Source organism: Sparus aurata, chromosome 13 (genome assembly GCF_900880675.1).
Source record: "Sparus aurata chromosome 13, fSpaAur1.1, whole genome shotgun sequence".
Classification (NCBI taxonomy): Eukaryota; Metazoa; Chordata; class Actinopteri; order Spariformes; family Sparidae; genus Sparus; species Sparus aurata.
The window spans coordinates 23,317,733-23,337,653 of NC_044199.1; the positions used below are offsets into that span (position 1 = coordinate 23,317,733).

At 41.7% G+C, this 19,921-nt stretch overlaps 1 protein-coding gene across 8 annotated transcripts in view; it reads right to left on the minus strand.

The window, feature by feature from the left end:
• The window catches only part of cblb (Cbl proto-oncogene B, E3 ubiquitin protein ligase), a 146,986-nt gene that overhangs the window by 67,811 nt on the left and 59,254 nt on the right, over positions 1 to 19,921 (minus strand). For all 8 annotated transcript variants that reach the window (XR_003986471.1, XR_003986472.1, XR_003986473.1 and 5 more), the window contains 2 exons: positions 15,683 to 15,804; positions 378 to 515 (listed from right to left, as the gene is read on the minus strand). Coding sequence is in view for 4 of the 8 variants with exons in the window: in XM_030438503.1 (XP_030294363.1) it covers positions 378 to 515; positions 15,683 to 15,804 (260 nt within the window). In the remaining 4 variants the exon portion in view is untranslated. The remainder of the gene's footprint in view (positions 1 to 377; positions 516 to 15,682; positions 15,805 to 19,921) is intronic.

The window sequence follows — 19,921 nt, forward strand, 5'->3', positions numbered from 1 at the left end:
AAAGGTGCATCAAACAGGATCCCCCCTCCTCCCAGTCCCCGCATAAGCTAGACATTGAAAACACAGCTCGAAACAACACTCCTTGAAAAGCCTCAGCTAGCTGCGATTGATGGCTGGTTCGAGTGAGAAGTAGTGCACAAAATGGAGGGTAGCATGTTTGAATTGTCTGAGGTCAGATTATCAGGTATGAAACAGATGGTCTGGCAGAACAACTTAAGGCTGAAAGAAATCATTGTGTCTGCCTGAGTCAAAGAAAAGGAAGTAGCTTTCAGAGAATCAAATGGGACAGAGTTGATCATTTATTGTTTGTATACAGACGGACAGGGAGGGAGGGTGTATGAGACAGTGAGACTATGAGTGAGTGACAGGTTACGTACAAGCCCTCCCTGAAGCCATCGATGAGGGCCTGGAACAGCGGTTTGTTGTTGGGGATGGTCTGCAGTATGTTGCCATCATTGGTCACATAGCCGATGGCCCACTGGCCAAGCCGTGTACAGCTGAGTCTGAAGATGTAACTGTTTGAGACAGAAAGAGAAGTGGTTTATACACATAAATTACTGAACAAAACATGTGGAAAAAGGTTAAGACTCAAATAGTTGTGAATGAACTGAATTGTGTGTGTTATAAATCATTAATTATGATTATGACATTCATATCTAACTTTGGCCAGTAAAAAATAAGATGCTTGAATCTGAATCATATATGATTATTAGTAGGATGTTTATCTTGACTCTAATAGTTCTTTATCATAAATCTTATCAAAAAAGATGTATTCTTTTGCAATATCTCTCTAATATTGGCTCTATTTTAGGAGACTTAAAGCCGTTTCACACCAAGTGCGAATTTCCGTGTGGATTGGTCGCACGGAAATGTATAAAAAACTATTTCATGGGTTATAATGGGAGCTTGCACACCAGGGCGGAACTTTCGTGCAACAAAAAAAAATCCGGAACCACTTTGTCGTCTGCGGAATGCCGTCTGCGAAACTGCACGCTTGACCAATTAAATTGTTTGCTTTGTAGACGGAAAGTAACATCATACAAAGCAAATGATTTATCTGATCAAATGAGCTAACGTTTAATCATTCTGGCGTCCCAGCTAGAGCTTAGATCTGCCCCGACCCGAGCCCATCCACGTTGTGTCCGAGCCCGGCCCGACACATTAACTGTAATTATGAGCCCAAGCCCGATTTAAACCTGACATTTTTTTAATACGTGCGCTGTTATAATTGACGTTCTCAACTACAATTCCGTGTTGTTTGAACTACAGAAATCTGTTTAGAATTATCTTAATGAATAATGCAACAAGTGCCGCACTTCATGCACTCGACAAAGCCGACACATGGTGTCACTGCCCACAACTTGTTTAAAATGGTTCCATACCTCCCACTTTCCTCCAAACTTGCTCAAAGTTAATTCTCCTGTTTTTATTTTTTCTTTACATCTTCAAGCTCCATGTTGCACTTAAGCTACACAATCAGTGATGCCAGTAACACGTTACTCTGATCTGACCACTTTTTGGCAGAAATGAGTAATCTATCGCGTTAATATTTCCAAACCAGTGCTCAGATTAAAGTTACTTGTTCAAGTCACTGTGCGTCACTATTATTTTTGTCATTTTCCTCAGTAAAAATATATGTTTTTGCTTTCTTCTTGCGTCTCGGGGAGTGATGTCACGTGTGCGACAATCACGTTTTCAGCATGAGGAAAACTCACGTGTACACCACGCAGCAACACAAACGTAAACAACAATGGAGGGAGGAGAGAGATGTGCTTTTTCTAGCTGGAAATACAGATATTTGAGTTATTAAAAAAACAACAACACACAAATGCTTGATCAAGGGTCCAGCCAATTGCTAGAAGAAGAGCTTGAGCACTGCTGTCAGATAATGAACTGCAACTTTTTTTCGTTTGGTGCGAAATTAATGCCAACATTTCGCACCAGACTCAGTGTGCATGCTTTACATGTGGAACATTGCTGCACGGATATTCCGCAAATCCGTGCCGCATTTTCGTATCGCACCAGTGTGAAACGGCTTTTACTCTTGTTCTGCTACTTATTTCCCTATGTACTGCTTTATGATCTGTAAATTGCTCCCGAGGGGGATCAATGAAGGAATATCTTAATCTTAATCTAATCTCAACTGTGATTTCATAGTGGAACAATCAAAATCAACTGTGATGTCACAGTCGATGAAACAGTGCAGCTTTGATGTCACAATGGATCAAACTGTGCATCTTTGATTTCAGAGTGGAACAATCATAACCAACATCGATCAGACTACACAACACCACCACAGCTCCCAACACCTCCTTTCTCCACTGATTAAGGACTCAACCATACACTTCACTGTCAGAAAGACTGATTAGTTTTTTGTTAACAGTGTGTTGAAAGATTGCAGAATGCCTCCTGGTGTCTGGAAGTGGACCTTGTCTCTGGGGATCACTGAGCATTAAAAAAGTGACTGGACGCTCAATTGATGTATTCCCTTGTTGGGACCCACAGATGAAGTCATTCATTATGGATTTCAAAATGGACTCTGAACTGAACTCAGTGTCCCAGAATTCTCCATTCTTCACACCTAGGTGCAAAATTCAGGTTTGAGCTACTATTGGTCAGGGTGACAGACCCTCCGCTGATCAGGTAGTCAAAACCCCAGAGCATTCATTGCCTGCCTTCAAGATCCCTTCTTCTGGGCCCAACAAGCTGGGGTGAGCTGCAGGCCCAAAGAACTTCTCCTCACTGCAGCGACACAAGGTCCTGCCAATCTGAGGATCTGAGGAACACCAAGCAGGTTAGCACCGAGCTGCTATCCTTACAAAGAAAAGGAGGGACCAGTTTCCTCCTCTGCCGACTTTCAGCAAACCTTGCACAGCAAGAACAGCTTTGTTCAACATTGGAGCCCCAACTTTCTCTTGCAACCAACATCACCTTCTCTTCAAAGACTGGTAACGTTGAACTGGGCTTAGATAGCAAGCCATAGCACGGCTAAGCACAGGACTTTAAACTCTGGTTGATGTAATGTGTTCAATTTATGTGTTTGTTCAATGTTTTGGTGTTACCGTGACCTCAAGTCAAGTAATTGGTAGTTTGCTTTCCTAGACGGCTAATTCGACATTAGTCAAATTATGTTTCACAAAGACTCAAAGAGTCTCTGCATGCAACTAACCATCTTCTGTAACCTGGCACACACACATTCCTTGAGGCTAGAGCATATCACACCCACATATGAAATCATTGACCACCATTGTTTCTTTGTTCTGCCAGGCACACACACACACACACTTGTATAAAGTACATGTTAGTTAGATTGTGTGTTTCCATCTTTGTGTTAAATAAAAGACCTTGAACCTTTCTGCTGTCTATTTAATATTGTACAAGAGTGAATGTTGCCAACCTCTACACTGTCAAGAACTCCAAAATCCTTCAACCATTACTAGCTGTATGGTAAAATTGGTTGTAGTTATTAAGTTAATTATTAACCAGAGTTATAAACAGTTCAGTACATTTTTATGAGACTGATTTTGTAAAATTGCTATCTTTTCCCTTCTTCAAGGGTGGTGCCCCGACGTGATCTAATGCAAATTGGATCATATTAATCATTAATTATTATTGATAGCCAAATTTAATCTATATCCCCCTTTTGTTGTTGTTAAACACTTCTTAACTGGGCCTTGTGTAATGTGAGGCCCAACACCCTTAAGAACTCCATGTACCATGACCAGGCGATGAACCAAAGCCAAGAATCAGGACAGAGGATGAGCACAAATGAGCAAGAGGCCCAAATAAACAGTAAGCAAGGGAGAGCCAAGCATGTGTGGTAAAGTTTCAAAGTCTAAGTGTGAACGACAAGCCTAATTTGAAGGTTAGATGTGGAGTACTGTTATTTCACGTAGTGACGTGATGCCACTGAGCTAACGTCACTGACTGAAGTTACATCATTCACATAACTTAACTTCAGTTACATACATTACAAGCAAATCACTGTTTTCTCTCGGTCACAAACAAGACATAAACTCCAGTCTCTAAGCCCTGTAAATGACATACCCCAACCACTCCCTGACAAAGACTTTGTCAGAGAGTGGTTCAATTCAAGCTCTGCTGGCTCTGTTGTTAACGTTAAATTAAATATTCATTTCCTGTGTCCAACACGTGGCGCTGTGACTATGACTGTATATGAGCCTATGTGTTCAGGGCTGGACTCTTTAAAAACATGTAAAGTTTGGTCCAGATAGGAATAAGGAAGTTGTTCCTTTATGATTTGGTAGCCTGCTCCTGCTGGTATTAAATAATGTAGGCTGAAGTCAGAAGAACTCTCTGCAATCTATATAAAAACAAAATGGCACAACAGGTATTTCCTTGCAGGCCAGCTCCTAACACTGGACGACATGTGAAAAATCCCTCAAACATATTTGTGGTCAGTTGTGTTGTGATTGTTGATTGGCGGCAACGCTGTCGGAGGGTGTGCTCACCTTTTATTTGCATGTTCTCTTGTAGTGTATGATATGGAGGAAAAAACCTATAAATGTCATGTTAATAGGATGTTTGTCAGACTTCCTGTGTCCAGTGGTGGAGCTATGGATATGACACAGTATTGATGCATGGAGGTATTCAGGGCGACATCATAAACATGTGTGACAAATTTGGTGTACATAGGAAATTGTATGGTGAAGTTATAGGTACTTGATTCTTTATGGGGAAGCATGAAAATGGACCGCACCCTGACACCCACCATGTTTGATGTAAGCGAAAACTTCAAGTTCAAGGTTTGAGGATGATACTGAGTAAATTGGAAGTCTGTGGAGTTCAATCTGCAGGAGGAGTTCATTAAAGTACGAATAATGGAATTGGATCAAAATGGGGGTGAAATGGGAACTTTAAAGCAAAATGGCCGACTTCCTGTTGGAGTGACAGTTTGGTACCCCAGAGGTTTTTTTGTGCATTTGGTCATGACACATATGCATACCAAATATCATTCATGTATGTGCATGCAGGAGGTGGGGCTTGGATTTTTAATATTCCAGGGGGCGCTCTAGAGTCTCCTAGTAACACCTTTCGTCAGCTATTGTCAGGAGGGCATTGGCAATAATTGTACCAAGTTTCGTGTCAATCTGACCTACCAATGTGGAGATATAAAATACGCCACCTTGTGGTAATTACCCCAAATTTTACACAGAGTCTTAGGGGCTCGTTTTTCTTCTTTTTTTTCAGATTTTTTCTGGCATAGACACCTTTATTAAGCAGTAGACAGATAGGAAAAATGGGAGAGAGAGGGGGATGTGACATGCAGCAAAGGACCTCCGGCCGGAATCGAACCGGGGTCGGCCGCGTATATGGCATGCGCGCTAACCACTCAACCACCTGCGCGCCCGAGTCTTCGGGGCTCGTGGGGAAGTAGTAAGCTGAGTTTGATGTCATTCGGACACACCAATATGGAGATATACAACCCTTCCTGTTTGTAATGAAATCTGCAGGACGTTGTTATTTGATAAGTTTTGTATTGTTTGAAATATGAACATTCTTTTAATAACTTTTTGTCAGTAGGGTCCACAGATGCTGTGTGCAAAGTTACATGCAAATTGGTGAATATGCCTGGGAGGAGTTTGCGGTTTTCGACATTTCGAGAATGCGCAAAAAAAAAAAAAAACTAACTAGAACTGCAAGCAGTTATGAACGGGGGCCAAGCCCCCCCACGCGACACAGGCCCTGTGCACCGCAGAGCCCACGGAAGTTGGCCTCAAAGGATGACGGGCTGCAGGCAAAAGTGAGGACACAGGCCAACGTCTGAGCCGTGGTATTCGCTGTAATGGGAAGTGCACCCGAAGTGCAAAAGTCTGAATTGGTGCCGATTTGGATTTGTTGTACTAAATCACGCCCACATTGGCCAGTCATGACCACCTTCAACAAATGGCCTCAGGATTGGCCCCACACAGTGTTGGGTAGTAACGAATTACATGTAACGACGTTACGTAATTTAATTACAAAATTTACGTAATTGTAATCCGTTACATTACTGGGAGAAAATATGTAATTAAATTACAGTTGCTTTTGGAAATTTCAATGATTACAACTTGAGTTACATTTGAAAAATCGCTGCAAAAGCTCGGATTTATCAAATAGTTTTTCGCCCCCCTGGATTCATGTTTGTTTTTAGTTTTTTTCATATCAACATCCTCCTTCCAAAACTGACGCTTGTGATTGGCTCTCTCTGGTCATGTTCGACTCAACCGACAAACCATACGGCGGCAGTCAGACTTTCAGCAGCAACAGTGTCGGCTGCGCACAAGATGTTCCTGGGCTGGAAATACAAAAAACACTTCCTACAGACAGAAGCCACGCTTCCCTGTACTACAAAGGTGGCTCTCTTTTAACCCAGCTAGATCACCATGGTAACTTATGCTGAGCTCATAACCTGGTCCCGACCAGGTTCTGTTCAGAGTTTAATCATAAAATCGGCTATAAAAGCGCCGCTGTTTCACTATTTAACTCATTTACAGCTGGCGTCACCTTTACTTTGAAAGTCCAGTGGAGCTGGATCAGAACGGAGCATTTGTACGGAGGGAGAGATCGCGCTGATCCGCTGCCATCTCCGCCTACAGATGTTCAGCTGAGGGGATACGCTGCTCAGCTGTTGATTCGACTCGCGTCAGGAGGTCATTTATTAGGCTATAGCCTATTTACTCTTATATACAGTCAGTCACCACTGAAAGAAGTTGTGCGCTCGCAGCAGGACAGATAATTTAACTTAATGTGGCCATGAATAAATTAATTGTTTCGCCTGTTATGTGTTGCCCAAACGCAAATCTTGAGTAGTCTACTCTGTTTTCTCACATTTAAAAAGGTCTTTGTACAGAGACAACATGAGATTTGCTTGTAGCTACAGCACCTAAAAAACCCACTGTAACCTATTTTCATACGCACACCCAGCCTCGCTTTCATTAAAACACACACTGGCATTTTATAATTGCGATCAGTGAAATATATGAAAACAATATAAAACACAGTTTAAAACAACAGTTGTTGTTGCTCTAAAGCTTCATATTTAAAAGCAGCTCAATGTAGAGCTGTCAGAAATTAAAATCAGCCGCCTCTTGTCATATTTGCAGCAACACTGTTGCTTCAGGCTGTGATCAGGCTTTTTTGTATCGCTCATACTCTCTCCATTAAAACAACCTGCTCCTCTTGGCTGAAATCACCCCTTGTCGCTCCATTTAGTGAGGAAGTGAGCCTCCTTCGCAGTACAGGCCTAAGGTCAGACTCATATGGTTAAACCTTTGAACTGAAAGGTTTATCACACTATAGGTCTTAAAATGTGAAAATGGTTAGCAGTTGAGAGATTTCATTCAAAATTAAGAAAAGTAATCATAATGTAATCAAATGTAATTAGTTACATTACTTTGAGAAAGTAATTGAAATAGTTACATTACTATTACATTTTCAACAGGGTAACTTGTAATTGTAACCAACTACATTTCCAAAGTAATCTTCCCAACACTGGCCCTACATCATACCGACTAAATTTCTTAACAATCGGTGTAGCCGTTCAGGAGATATGAACTTCCCATATTTTTAGCACCCCCTAGTGGCCAAAATTTGCCAAATTCAGAGCATCACTTCCCAGTGTCATGGTTACCAAGGATCTCAAACTTGGTGTCAATAGCATTTAGTTTGAGCGAGATATCAAACACTTTCCATTTTTATAGCTAGCTACAGAACTTTGTTCGTTAATAATCTGCGCATTTTTTGACTGAGCAAAATTCTTTTGATAACTTCACATCAGGTTTAGCTGAAGAGTGTACGTGCCAAGTTTCACGCAGATCGGACAAATTCCCAAGGAGGAGTTCGAAAAAGTAGGTTTTGCATATGTGGCGCTTTAGCGAACGAAATGTGCATCAGAAGTGGGCGTGTCCTATGTCAGAAAACCCAGCTTTATCCAGGGGAGTTATTGATATAAGGTTTGCAAATGTGTTATAATGTGGAAGTTACAGGCAAAAACGCGATTGCATCCATTATAGCGCCAACTAGTGGAGTAAATGTGCAATTTTTGGTATGGTAGAACTGTGTCCTATTCTATATGTACCATATAAATTTCAAAGCTCTCAGCATAATAGTTTGGCTGAAATTAATGTTTGTTGTATATCTTGTAATAGGCCACGCCCACATTGACCAGTCATGACCACCTTCAAGATATGGCCTCAGGATTGGCCCTACATCATACCGACCAAATTTCGTAAAAATCGGTGTAGCCGTTAGAGAGATATAAACTTCCCATATTTTTAGCGCCCCCTAGTGGCCAAGATACGCCAAATTCGGCTCATCCATTTCCAGTCTCATGGCAACCAAGGATCTCAAATTTGGTGTTAATCGCATTTAGTTTGACCGAGATATCAAACAGTTTACATTTTTATAGCTAGCTACAGAAATTTGTTCCTTAATTATTTACGCATTTTTTGACCGAGCAAAATTCTTTTGATAATTTTTGGTTAGGTCCAGCTGAAGAGTGTACGCGCCAAGTTTCACGCAGATTGGACAAAATCCCAAGGAGAAGTTCGAAAAAGTAGGTTTTTCAGTTTTTGCGATTTAGCGAAAAAACTTTCGAGGCGAAAGTGGGCGTGGCCAATCGCAAAGTGATTCAGCTCCATTCTGGGAATCTGGGGATACAAGGTTTTTGAATGTGCGACATACGGTGTGGGAGTTATGGGCAAAAACTCGTTGGCCTAGGTTATAGCGCCCCCTGCAGGCAGATATATATAGTTTTTTGTGTCTGAGATATTCGCAGGAGTCTGGACCAACCCTCCAAATTTCACCACCCTCCCTTGCACGGTTTAGCCTGCAGCACCACTTTTAGCCGGAGAAAAATAAAAATAATTAAAGCTGCAAGCAGCGTTGAACGGGCCCTCGCAGTCCACGCGCGTCGGGGCATGCTGCTATCGATGCATGCCGCAGTCGGGGCATGCTCGAGCTACACCTTACGCTGAGGAAGTCGTTGCTTTATAATTCGGTGGCCTGCTATTGTCGGTGTGAAATAATGTACGCTGAAGTCAGAAAAATTGTGTGAACTGCTGCATAATTCCCCGGACAAAGACTGAGTCGATGGTCCGCCTCTTGAGCTGGCTGAAGAGAATGTGCACACGAGGCATGATGCAATGAAATAGGTTCAGGAAGAAGCTGAAAGAGTCATCCTCCAGTAGCCTTACAAACCTTCCAGCTTCTCGCACAGTGGTAGGCTCAGACTCCCCTAATGGTTTCAAAACACTGGATGATGTCACGTTTGTGCTAAAACAGTGTTCACTGCACAGATATGGAAGTTCCATCTTATACTCTGTTTGCTCTTGGGAGTCTGTGTGCCACCACTCTGTCAAGCACAGTGGTTCTCTTGGGAGAGGAAAAAGTCCAGAGAATCCAGCCCGGACAGAGAAGAAGTGATTAACTGATGGAGATTTCACCTGCTGCATGATGAAATCTGAAGAGGAGGAAATTGCAGCTCATGGGTGAGTTGCTGTTGTGCTTGTCCCTCTGGGGGTTTAACAGCCAAAAGTGTAAGTCCTACATCTGAAATAAGACCATCAGCTGAAAGCCAACAAGATTTCCTACATGTCTATGTATACATTGTCTGTGTGAAGTGAAAGATGTGGGATCCAAATTAAGCTGAAGAGAATTTTTTCTCCAGTTCTTCCAGCTGCTCTCCACTGTAGCTATGATGTCACACATTCTAGTTCACGCAATACCAGTGTTGGGAATAACGGCGTTAGAATAAACGGCGTTACTAACAGTACTACTTTTTTTCAGTAACAGGTAATCTAACCAATATTACTATTTCAATCGTGACAAAGCCGTTACCCTTACCGACTATTAAATGTGGGGCGTGACAAACTGAAGCTGATCACTGAAGCAGTTCTCATCCATCTCGGCTCTCAGCCACCAGAGCTGCAGAGCTGTATTTTTTTCCTCCGGTGAGGGAGGAGTGAGACAACCGCATAAGTGATGATGATTGGTTCTCTCACGTTGATTGAGAGTTCTTAAGCCAATCAGTGGCAATGTTCGGTGTACACACAAGCCACACACACACAGCAGCCTCACACACTCAAACTAGCAGAGGGGAACTGCGGCAATGGCGAGTACGGAGAGAAAGTTAATGTTTTCAAAGTGGAAGTACAGACACTGCTTTAATCTCCTTTGTCCACGTCCATTGTAAGCAACTCTGATCTGATGAGGCATCTCTCAACGGCACACGCTTTTACAAAACTAACACTGGACAAAACTCTGTTGCTGACGCTGTTGATGATGATAGCAGGCCATTTTCTAAATACATATGTAGATGCCAAGTAGCTAAAATGACTGCCGAGCTCAAAAGGGGGAAGAAATAAAAGTAACGCAATAGTTCATTTCCTGGTAACTAATTACTTTTACAGTGGACTAATTTGGTTACTAACTCAGTTACTTTTTGGGAGAAGTAACTAGTAACGATTACTAATTACTTTTTAAAAGTAACGTGCCCAACACTGCGCAATACACACCCATTATAAAATCAGAAGACAGCCTACAAATCCTTAAAACTCAAACTGTGATGATCTGAAAACCATGAAAGATTTTTAATAAGTGAATACATGCCCGATAGTTTGAGGTCTTCTGACTCTTTAAAAGTTAGAATGATGTGTCTAGCTGAAAGCATGAGGGACAAGGAGAGGTTGAAAGTTGATGAGTTTTGAAGAGGACTTGAAGATTTCCCCATTTACTTTCCATTCAAAATGATTAGACTGCGACCAGAGCGCCATCTATGGGCCGATTTGCACCAATTTTACACAGTGCATCATTAGGCGATACCACACAATCAGGAACATTTATGTGATAATCGGACAGTATTTCATAAAGATATGCAAGATTGACTGTTTTCAACACAATATGCAGGAATTTGTCATTTTATATTTCAGGCGTTTTAAGGACTATCAAAATTCTTTTGATAAATTTTTGTCAGGAGGGTCCACAGATGCTTCACGCAAAGTTTGGTGCAAATCACTCAAATTGCCTAGGAGGAGTTCGAAAAAGTAGGTTTTTCAGTTGTCGCGATTTTGCAAACGGAAAGTTAGCACGAAAGTGGGCGTGGCCTACACCAAACAATTCAGCTGAATGGAGGGAACACCTAAGGATGAGGTTTAATAATATGCAACATATTACGTGGGAGTTATGAGCCAAAAACGCTTTTGCATTGAAAATAGCGCCACCTGGTGGTCATTTTTGGTGTGTGAGTCACAGGGGCCATTCTATAGCACCTCTATGAATTTCATTTCCATAAGTGTTATGGTGTGGGCACAGGGCCAAATATACAATTAAACTGACACCAGAGCGCCACCAGATCGGTAAACCCTTCGTCAGATGTCCTCAGGAGGGGACTGACAATAAATGTACCAAGTTTCGTCTTATTCCGATGAACCGTTGTGGAGATATAAAATACATCAATTTAAAGAGCGCCACCTTGTGGTCATCCCCTAAAATTGTGCACAGGGCCTCAGGGGCTCATGGGGAAGTAGTATCCTGAGTTTCATGTCATTAGACCAGACCAGTGTGGATATATGCAACACTTCCTGTTTGTAACCAAATCTGCAGGAAGTTGTTATTTAATTACTTGAGTATTGTATGGCCTATCAAAATTCTTTTAATAAGTTTTTGTCAGAAGGGTCCACAGATGCTGTGTGCCAAGTTTTGTGCAAATCGGTGAAATCGCCTGGGAGGAGTTCGAAAAAGTAGGTTTTCAACATTTTGCGACATAGCGAAAAAAAAACGGTAGGCGCAAATGGGCGTGGCCTATACCACGAGATTCAGCACAAGTCACTGAACGCGTGGATATAAGGTTTTTGAATGTGCGACAAAGTACATGGGAGTTATTAGCCAAAACGCGCTTTCCTTAATAACAGCGCCACCTAGTGGTGGAAATTCAGGACGACAATAGATTATAAAAATTTTCGCCAGTTGTGACTTATATTCCAAGTTTGGTGAGTTTTGGGGTATGTTCAGGCAGTGAAAAATGCGATCATTTTGTGAGAAGAATAATAATAAAAATCATTTCAATTACAATAGGGTCCTTGCAGGTTCCCTGCTCGGGCCCTAATAATAATCATTGGCCCCCTAAAAAACAGTAGGCGGCCTATATCACAAGATTCAAGACAAATCAGGGAACGCGTGGATATAAGGTTTTTGACTGTGCAATAAAGTATATGGGAGTTATAAGGCACAACGCACTTTCCTTGATTATAGCGCCAACTAGCTGTGGAAATTCCCAATGACAATAGATTCTAACATTTTTCAGGAGGTGCGACCTATATACTAAGTTTGGTGAGTTTTGGGGTATGTTCAGGCAGTGATAAATGCAATCATTTGGCTCAAAAAAGTTGTCCCTACTAGAAACAATAGGGATCTCGCAGGACCTGCTCGGGCCCTGACAAAGCAAAGCAAAGAAGTCCAGACACTGGCTGGGTCCAGACCAAGTGAGAGAGTGCGAGAGACCAGAGCAGGGCAACGCAGACTCAGAATGCAGTCACTGACTTGGCAGCCTGAACCACCATCTCCTCCACCTCCTGACTTGAGAGTCATGTAATAAACATGTATTGTGAAATTGATATGCCATGTATTGTCCAAATGTCAATACGGTACATAGGCCTATGACGCATACAAATGTGAACTCTGAAAGCACAGAATGTTGCTTTTAAATCTGGTGACACGCTGGCGCTTAGAACAGCTTCAGCCACCCTGAACCATCCCATAAGAGTTGCAAAGTGTGCTCTTGGTCAGAAAGTACAGGACTTCTTCCATGACCCCACAAACACCAGGTGAATGTGGTAGGGTCGTCAAATCATCACAACAATAAAGCCTCCCCCCTGTGAAAACGACATCAACTTCCTAAATGAACTCAACAACCACTTTGGGAGGTCTGAGGCACTCAACAACATTCCTGTGAGGAAATCTATTCCTCGCCCTGATGAGCAGCAACTCAGTCTGGACATAGCTGATGTCCGGATAACCCTGATGAGAGTGAACACCTGCAAAGCAGTGGGCCCCGACGACATACTAGGACGGGTGCTCAAGGAATGTGCTGACCATCTGGCAGGGGTTCTCACAGACATATATTTTTTTTTTTTTTGATTTTTTCTGGCATAGACACCTTTATTAAGCATTAGACAGATAGGAAATATGGGAGAGAGAGGGGGATGTGACATGCCGCAAAGGACCTCCGGCCGGAATTGAACCGGGGTTGGCTGCATTTATGGCATGCGCTCTAACCACTCGACCACCTGCGCGCCCTCACAGACATATTTAACACCTCGCTGATCCGGGCTGTGGTACCATCATGTCTAAAGACTGCTGCAATTATACTGGTGCCTTAAAAACCAACAATCTCCTCCCTCAATGATTTATGCCTTAAGCACTCACCCCCATCATGATCAAGTGCTTCAAGAGGCTGGTAAAGGACCACATTGTCTCCAGACTTGCCCCACATTCAAACCCTACCAGTTTGCTTACTGGCCTACATGCTCCACAGAGGACACCATCTCCTCTGCACTTCACCCAAGTTCAGACCATTCAGAAGGGAGGAACACACAAATGTTGTTTCTGGACTTCAGCTCGGGGTTCAATACCATCATCCCACAGCTTCTGGTGAGCAAACTGGCCCAGTCACACAGCACTCCTCATCCACAACTCAGCAGTAGAGAGAGTTGCATGCACTTTCTGCGCCGGATGAAAAGAGCACACCTCCCACCTCCAATTCTCACCATCTTTTCCAGAGGCACTATAGAGAGCATACTGACCAGCTGTCTCGCTGTCTGGTCAGGAGCCTGCAATGCCTCTGACTGGAAGTCCCTGCAGAGGGTAGTGAGGACAGTGGAGAAAATCATCGGGACCTAATTTCCTCCCATAACATCGGGAGAGACACCTTCCGCCCCCACGATGGACTGTTCTTGCTTTCAAAGCAGTTACACTTTCTATGTATTTATTTTCATGTAAATACATGCTGCTGTTTTTTATCATGTACTATGCTGAGCCAACTACGACAACATCTCATTTTGGTCTGCACTATAAGGTGTAATTTGAATAACAAATAAAGAAAGTCTGCATCGGTGGGGGCTTAACTTCAGGTAGTGGTTAGTAGGGGTGGACAATATTACTTCAACATAATCTCACATCAAAGACATAATTTTTCATACTAGATGATTCAAGTCAGACCTTGACGGCCTCCAAGACCGTGACACTTGTATACCATCTGCTCCTACTGGTGAGACATGAAATAAAATAGGGATTATCCAATTATCCACCTGTGTGGTTCTCGGCTTTGATATTCAGCATTGTGCTGAATATATGTATAGCTGTTATATTGTTTTTTTTTTTTCCCCGATTGCCGATATAATGATTTAATCTAAAGTGTGCTATTTTGGCTATGCTGCAGCTGCCTTCCTATCTGTTGTCTCACTCATTGTCCTGCTCAAAACACGTTCTAATTGGTACGTTATCTCACAATAATCATAATAAATAGCAAATCAACACTGATGGACATGTTTCTTTTGAAGTTATGAAAATCACAATCCTCAATGCTGGAGTTTCAGAAATGGTTTGGTGGTAAACATGTTAGAAGTCATGTTGATAACAATGTTAGCATACGTTAGGTCTCTTAGGGCTAATTAATGTGTTGGTGAACTTCAACAAGTTAATTTGTTGGTCCAATATTGAGCTGGCTGACTGGCAAAAGAAATTGTAGGCTATTACGTTATACCTTACTCTCAGGATCAACATGTTACTGTAGCACCATTACTGAAGCTGTCTCTGACTATTTTTTGTAATGAAAGAGCGATGTAGAATATTGTTGTCAGATACTTTAGAAATAATGGAACAGCATCTAAGGCCTGTGTTTATCACAGTCGTGGAATAAAAGAGTACATTTTCCCTACGACTACGCTTAAATACTGTACAAGTACAATCTTGAGTTACTGGACTAGCACTTTATTTGAGTCCTTCAAATTTCTGATCACTTCATTTTGAAAGCTAATATTGTAGTTTTTCTTTATCTACTATATTTATGTGGTAAAACTAGTTTCACTGTCAATTTAGATTATTAATATAAAATAACAATTAACTAACGTACTTTTACAGATTTAGCTATTCAAAGCCATTAAAATGAGGTCCACCTTTATCAGGCGCAACATTAAAGTGATTAATGAATCAGTGTTTTAAAAAAAACGGTATATTATACTGAAGTGCACTTTCTTCTTTGGTACATTAATTCGATTTTGATGCTCCAGTCAGCTACACAGTCTTCTTGATATAATTTGCATCTAAATATAACATCCGTACCGTCCTTGCATATAGACTTCTGTGAAAAATGACAGAGTAAACTATTATTACATTTTTAGTACATACTGTATAGACATGGGAAAAATGACATTTTAATTACATTTCCTATATCTTTATCAAAATAAGAACTAAGAATGGATATTTTGTGACTTTAACTTTGGTTATTTCTCAAACCAAGTTTTTAGGTATTAAATACACACACACAGCACCATACCTGCCAAAGTTACTGATGTACTTGTGCAGTCAGGTATACACACACACACACACACACAGCACCATACCTGCCAAACTTACTGATGTACTTGTTCAGTCGGGTATTAGATACACACACACAGCACCATACCTGCCAGGTTTATTGATGTATTTGTTAAGTCGGGCCTTGACTTCATCATAGGTAAGGAATGCCATGTAGCCAGGGTGTGTCACTGCCAGGAAATTCCAGTTCCTCAGGATTGATCCCCATGGCTGAAAAAGACCATCTTATTTTACCTAAACAGATTATTATGAATTGTACATTCATGTTTATATTTCAGCATAAAGTCAGGTTGAATCAGTACACAGTATTTTGACTTGGCAGGATCTGAATTCTCTGACAGCTGTCAAAATAAAAAATAAAAATGAATGAGAGCGAAGGCAGACGCCAAGTTTCAGATATCTGTTCAGTTCAACAAACTAGGAAACCAGCTTGTGGGCTGCAGCCAGTTGTGTTTGACTTTGTTTACACTTGGTTTGAGGTTTTCTGGAGGACATAGTAACACAGAGTTTAAAAGTCCCCAGCTACTTCAGTTGTTTAGAAGAGTGCTGCAACATATTTTTTGCTGTGAAGTTCCAGATATGTTTTAAGGACCATGAAACTTCACTCGATTTCCATCAGCATGGAAGTGGGTAGATAACAGCTGCAGGGTGAATTTATGGTTTAAATTAAATTAAATGACTAACCAGTTTAAAAAATGCTGTTATTGTTTGTCTGTAACAACCACAAATAACATTGACATTGTCAGATACAGCAAAATAAGCTTCTTACATCAGATCCCTAAAGTAACAGCATAAAGCTGTGGGAGATAGTGTTGGGAGGGGTTCAGTGGGTCTGCCAGTTAGCTTGACATGGTGGAGAATCAAACACTCATCTCAACCATGCCAGTTAGCTGGAGGTTACTGGGGAAAATGATCTGCTGCCTTCTCTGTGTAGCTGGCATGAGACAAAAACTTGTGCACACTGGATTTACTGGCCTTAAGGGGTGAATGGAAATGAAGCAAGCCCTAACCACTCTGCAAGTTTGTTGATTTGAGCAGCAAACTGGATTGTGGCCCAGACCTAATCTACCCTACAACATGATCTGTCACCAGTCAGGCACATTTTCCTGCTTTGTTTAGCCAGTTATCATCACCTTCATGGAGGCATTCTGATCCATGCCATCCCTTCCAACATGTTTCCAACCACTGAATAGTTTTTTAGTTAACCTTTTTTTGAACCATAAGTTCATTGTGGCAGTGTCGGTTATCAATCAGAAGTTTCTTGTGAGACTTTCTCTTGCTTTATAACATGTTTAAAAAAAACAACACAGCTATTATGACACCGTTACCGTAGAAATAAGTTTTCACAACATGCAATTTATAAAGGTCCTGCCAAAGTAAAAGATTGCTTTAAGGCATCACTGCCAACACAACATCTTGAAGCCAAATGGCAAGTAATGTGTCGACAAGAGGGAGATAAAGCCACACACATGCAAAACCTCAAGAACAAAAATGGAACCAAAAACATCAAACAGAGCAAATATTGTGTTATCTCGATAATGGATGCAAGCCAACTTCCTCCAGCTGAACTGCGATAAATCTGACATTATCATCTCTTGTCCAAAATTCTTTACCAAAGCCACTCACAACTTCTGCTTCATCATCGACAACTATGCTATGTCTCCATGTTCACACATGCCCAACCAGGGAGTAATTTTCAACAGCAACCTGCCCAGGTCAACACTTCTCAGTGGAGAACGTCCAACTGTCGAAACGGTACGTCCTTGGCATTGGGTGCTGCCTGCTTCAACCATCCTCCTGCATCTGCCTGATGTCGCAGAGCAAGATAATGCACCTTGGCCAGGTGCTTTCTGACGTCCTTCAGGCACTCAAACCCGGCCCCCTGGGGAAGTTTGGTGCTGGTTGGCAATCCAAAAACCAGCTCCACAGATGTCCTCAGCTTGTCCACATATAAGGCAGCTGGTGTTCATCCGGTACTTTCCTGCAATGCTGACCGATACTATCAGGACCATCGGCAAGTGGTGGTCTGGGTGGTGAATGTCTGGTTAAAATGCTCGACCAATCCAGTACTTTTCTGCCCCTCGTCACTGTGCAGCTCCTGCAGTGCACCGAAAAGGCAGAACATCTCACACACTAGCCGCACAGCCTTGATGTTGCAATCTGGTTAGGTACAGCGCATGCCTCAGGCCACTTCATGAAGTTGTCCAAAGCTCCAAAGACATAGCAATTCCCAGCTGCAGCCCTGCCTTCAAAGCCCCTCCCCACAGAAGAGCCTGCCGTGCACAAGCAGGCTGGTAACCACAGTAACAGTGGACGCCAGATAACCAAGACGGTGCATTCAAAATAACAACAACAACAATATAAGCCCTGATTGTTCTATTTCTGATCAATACAGCTAAATTCCAATGATGAGTGCCTCATGCTGATCACTGCATATATCCCAAGTAACAAACAATATTCCTCACATCGGGGTAGACAGAGTTACCATGCAATCATTACCAGGTGCTGCCATGCTGCCTTTCTGAAGCCTGAGTAATGTTATTTCTCTAAACCAATTCAACCACTTAACTCTAAACCAATTCAACCACTTTTCTCTAAACCAATTCAACCACAAGCGTAGTTAGCATACAAGCTAACAAGCTAGATTTAGCAACAAGCTACGTAGCTCAACTGCAACATCGTACGACCATATGCGCTATTGCGAGTATTACTGTAACCGCCGCCACCATAGCCTTGTGGTTAAAACGTAGAATGAAACATATAACAAGCAGGGGTTCTTACTTGTCCAGCAGAAAAGCGGCAAACTCTGCGTCCCTCTTGAGTCCTTACAAATCCCACAGCTTCCTCCAACTCTGAAATGACGCTTCGATATTTATCCTTGTATTCTCTCTGGCTCGGTCCAATTCTTTTTTCACTGCTTTACTTCGTCAGTCTTCTTATTTCTTCTCTTTGACGTGGGCAATGGTGGGGTATTTTTCTGCTCTGCTGTTGTTGTCTGTTCTCCGCCATTGTTTACAGTTTGAGTTTGAACGTATCTGGCCAGTTTAGAGCAGGCACTGCACTTGAGCAAGGGAAGGGCACTGCCTAGTATACGCTGCATGAGGGAGGGGGGCTGCCAGCAGTGTATGCACGACAGTGATTGACACTTTTCAGACACTCCCCTTGGCTCTGATTGGTTGTATTCTGCAGGGGATTCTTGCAAATCAAATAAGAGTCACTGACAGACTTTACACAGCTGACCTGTATCTTATTCTACTGTCAGATCATAATGCACATTTTAGCAAATATAAAAATAGTTACAGTTTACAGCTTTAATTAGGTATTACAAGCAGCAGCCAATCTGAAATGCCCAACAAGAAGTATCTATATTAACTGTTCCAAAATACAAACATTAGATGCTAAATGCTAAGTTGCTTTCACAGGAAGTTGGACAGCTAATTATTCCACTTGGTAATCTGTAACCATAGCATATCATCAAGAACAATTAATTGCTCTACAGTCAATAACAGAGACAGATAATACTATACCCGTACCTGTGAAGACAGCATTAAAGCTGACAGAAACAACGAAGAGTCACTTGCATTGAAATCCCATCCTGTCTCGTCAAATTAATATTGACGGGGTTTTATAAATGTTGCGGAACCACATGCTTGCAAGTTGACTGGAGTGTATGGATCTCAACTTTTCTGACAAAGTGGATGCAAGTTTCAGCTCATCCTGTTGTGAATTTTGGTGCAAACTCACAAATGCCATTCAAGAATATTTCAAAAGTATTGCTTCCAGTGCCCCTCGACTGTTTTTGTTTTCATTTTAAATGCTTCTTCAGGGCTAATTTAGATTGGAAAATCTATTTGAATATAATGCATAAATTCAACTACAATTTATTTATGCATTTATGCATTATATTTTAATGTAAATGAGCTTATCATAAAATAAAATAGTGCTATGTTCTGTATCCTTCAATAGACGAGATGATGATAAATCATCATTTGAGGTGCTATTTTAAACCGAAACTCGCCAAAATGCAACCTATGCTTTTTTTGTGAATGGGAGTGCTTCCGAAATCGATACTTCTCAGGTTGAGTTTGATGAGTTTGACCCGAAAACGTAAATACGGTAAATCTTAGTGCCTCTTTCGGGTACATTCACAAAAAAAGCCTAGGTTGCATTTTGGCGAGAGTTTTGATCTGCAGGTGCATTGCTTGTTAACACATGTAATGACATCACCACAAATTAAGAATCCTTCTGTTTATGTTTTCTGTTTTCAGTTTGTCCTTTGCTCTAAGAAAATTTTGCCATGGTATGAAATACCTTTCCCCCATTTTCA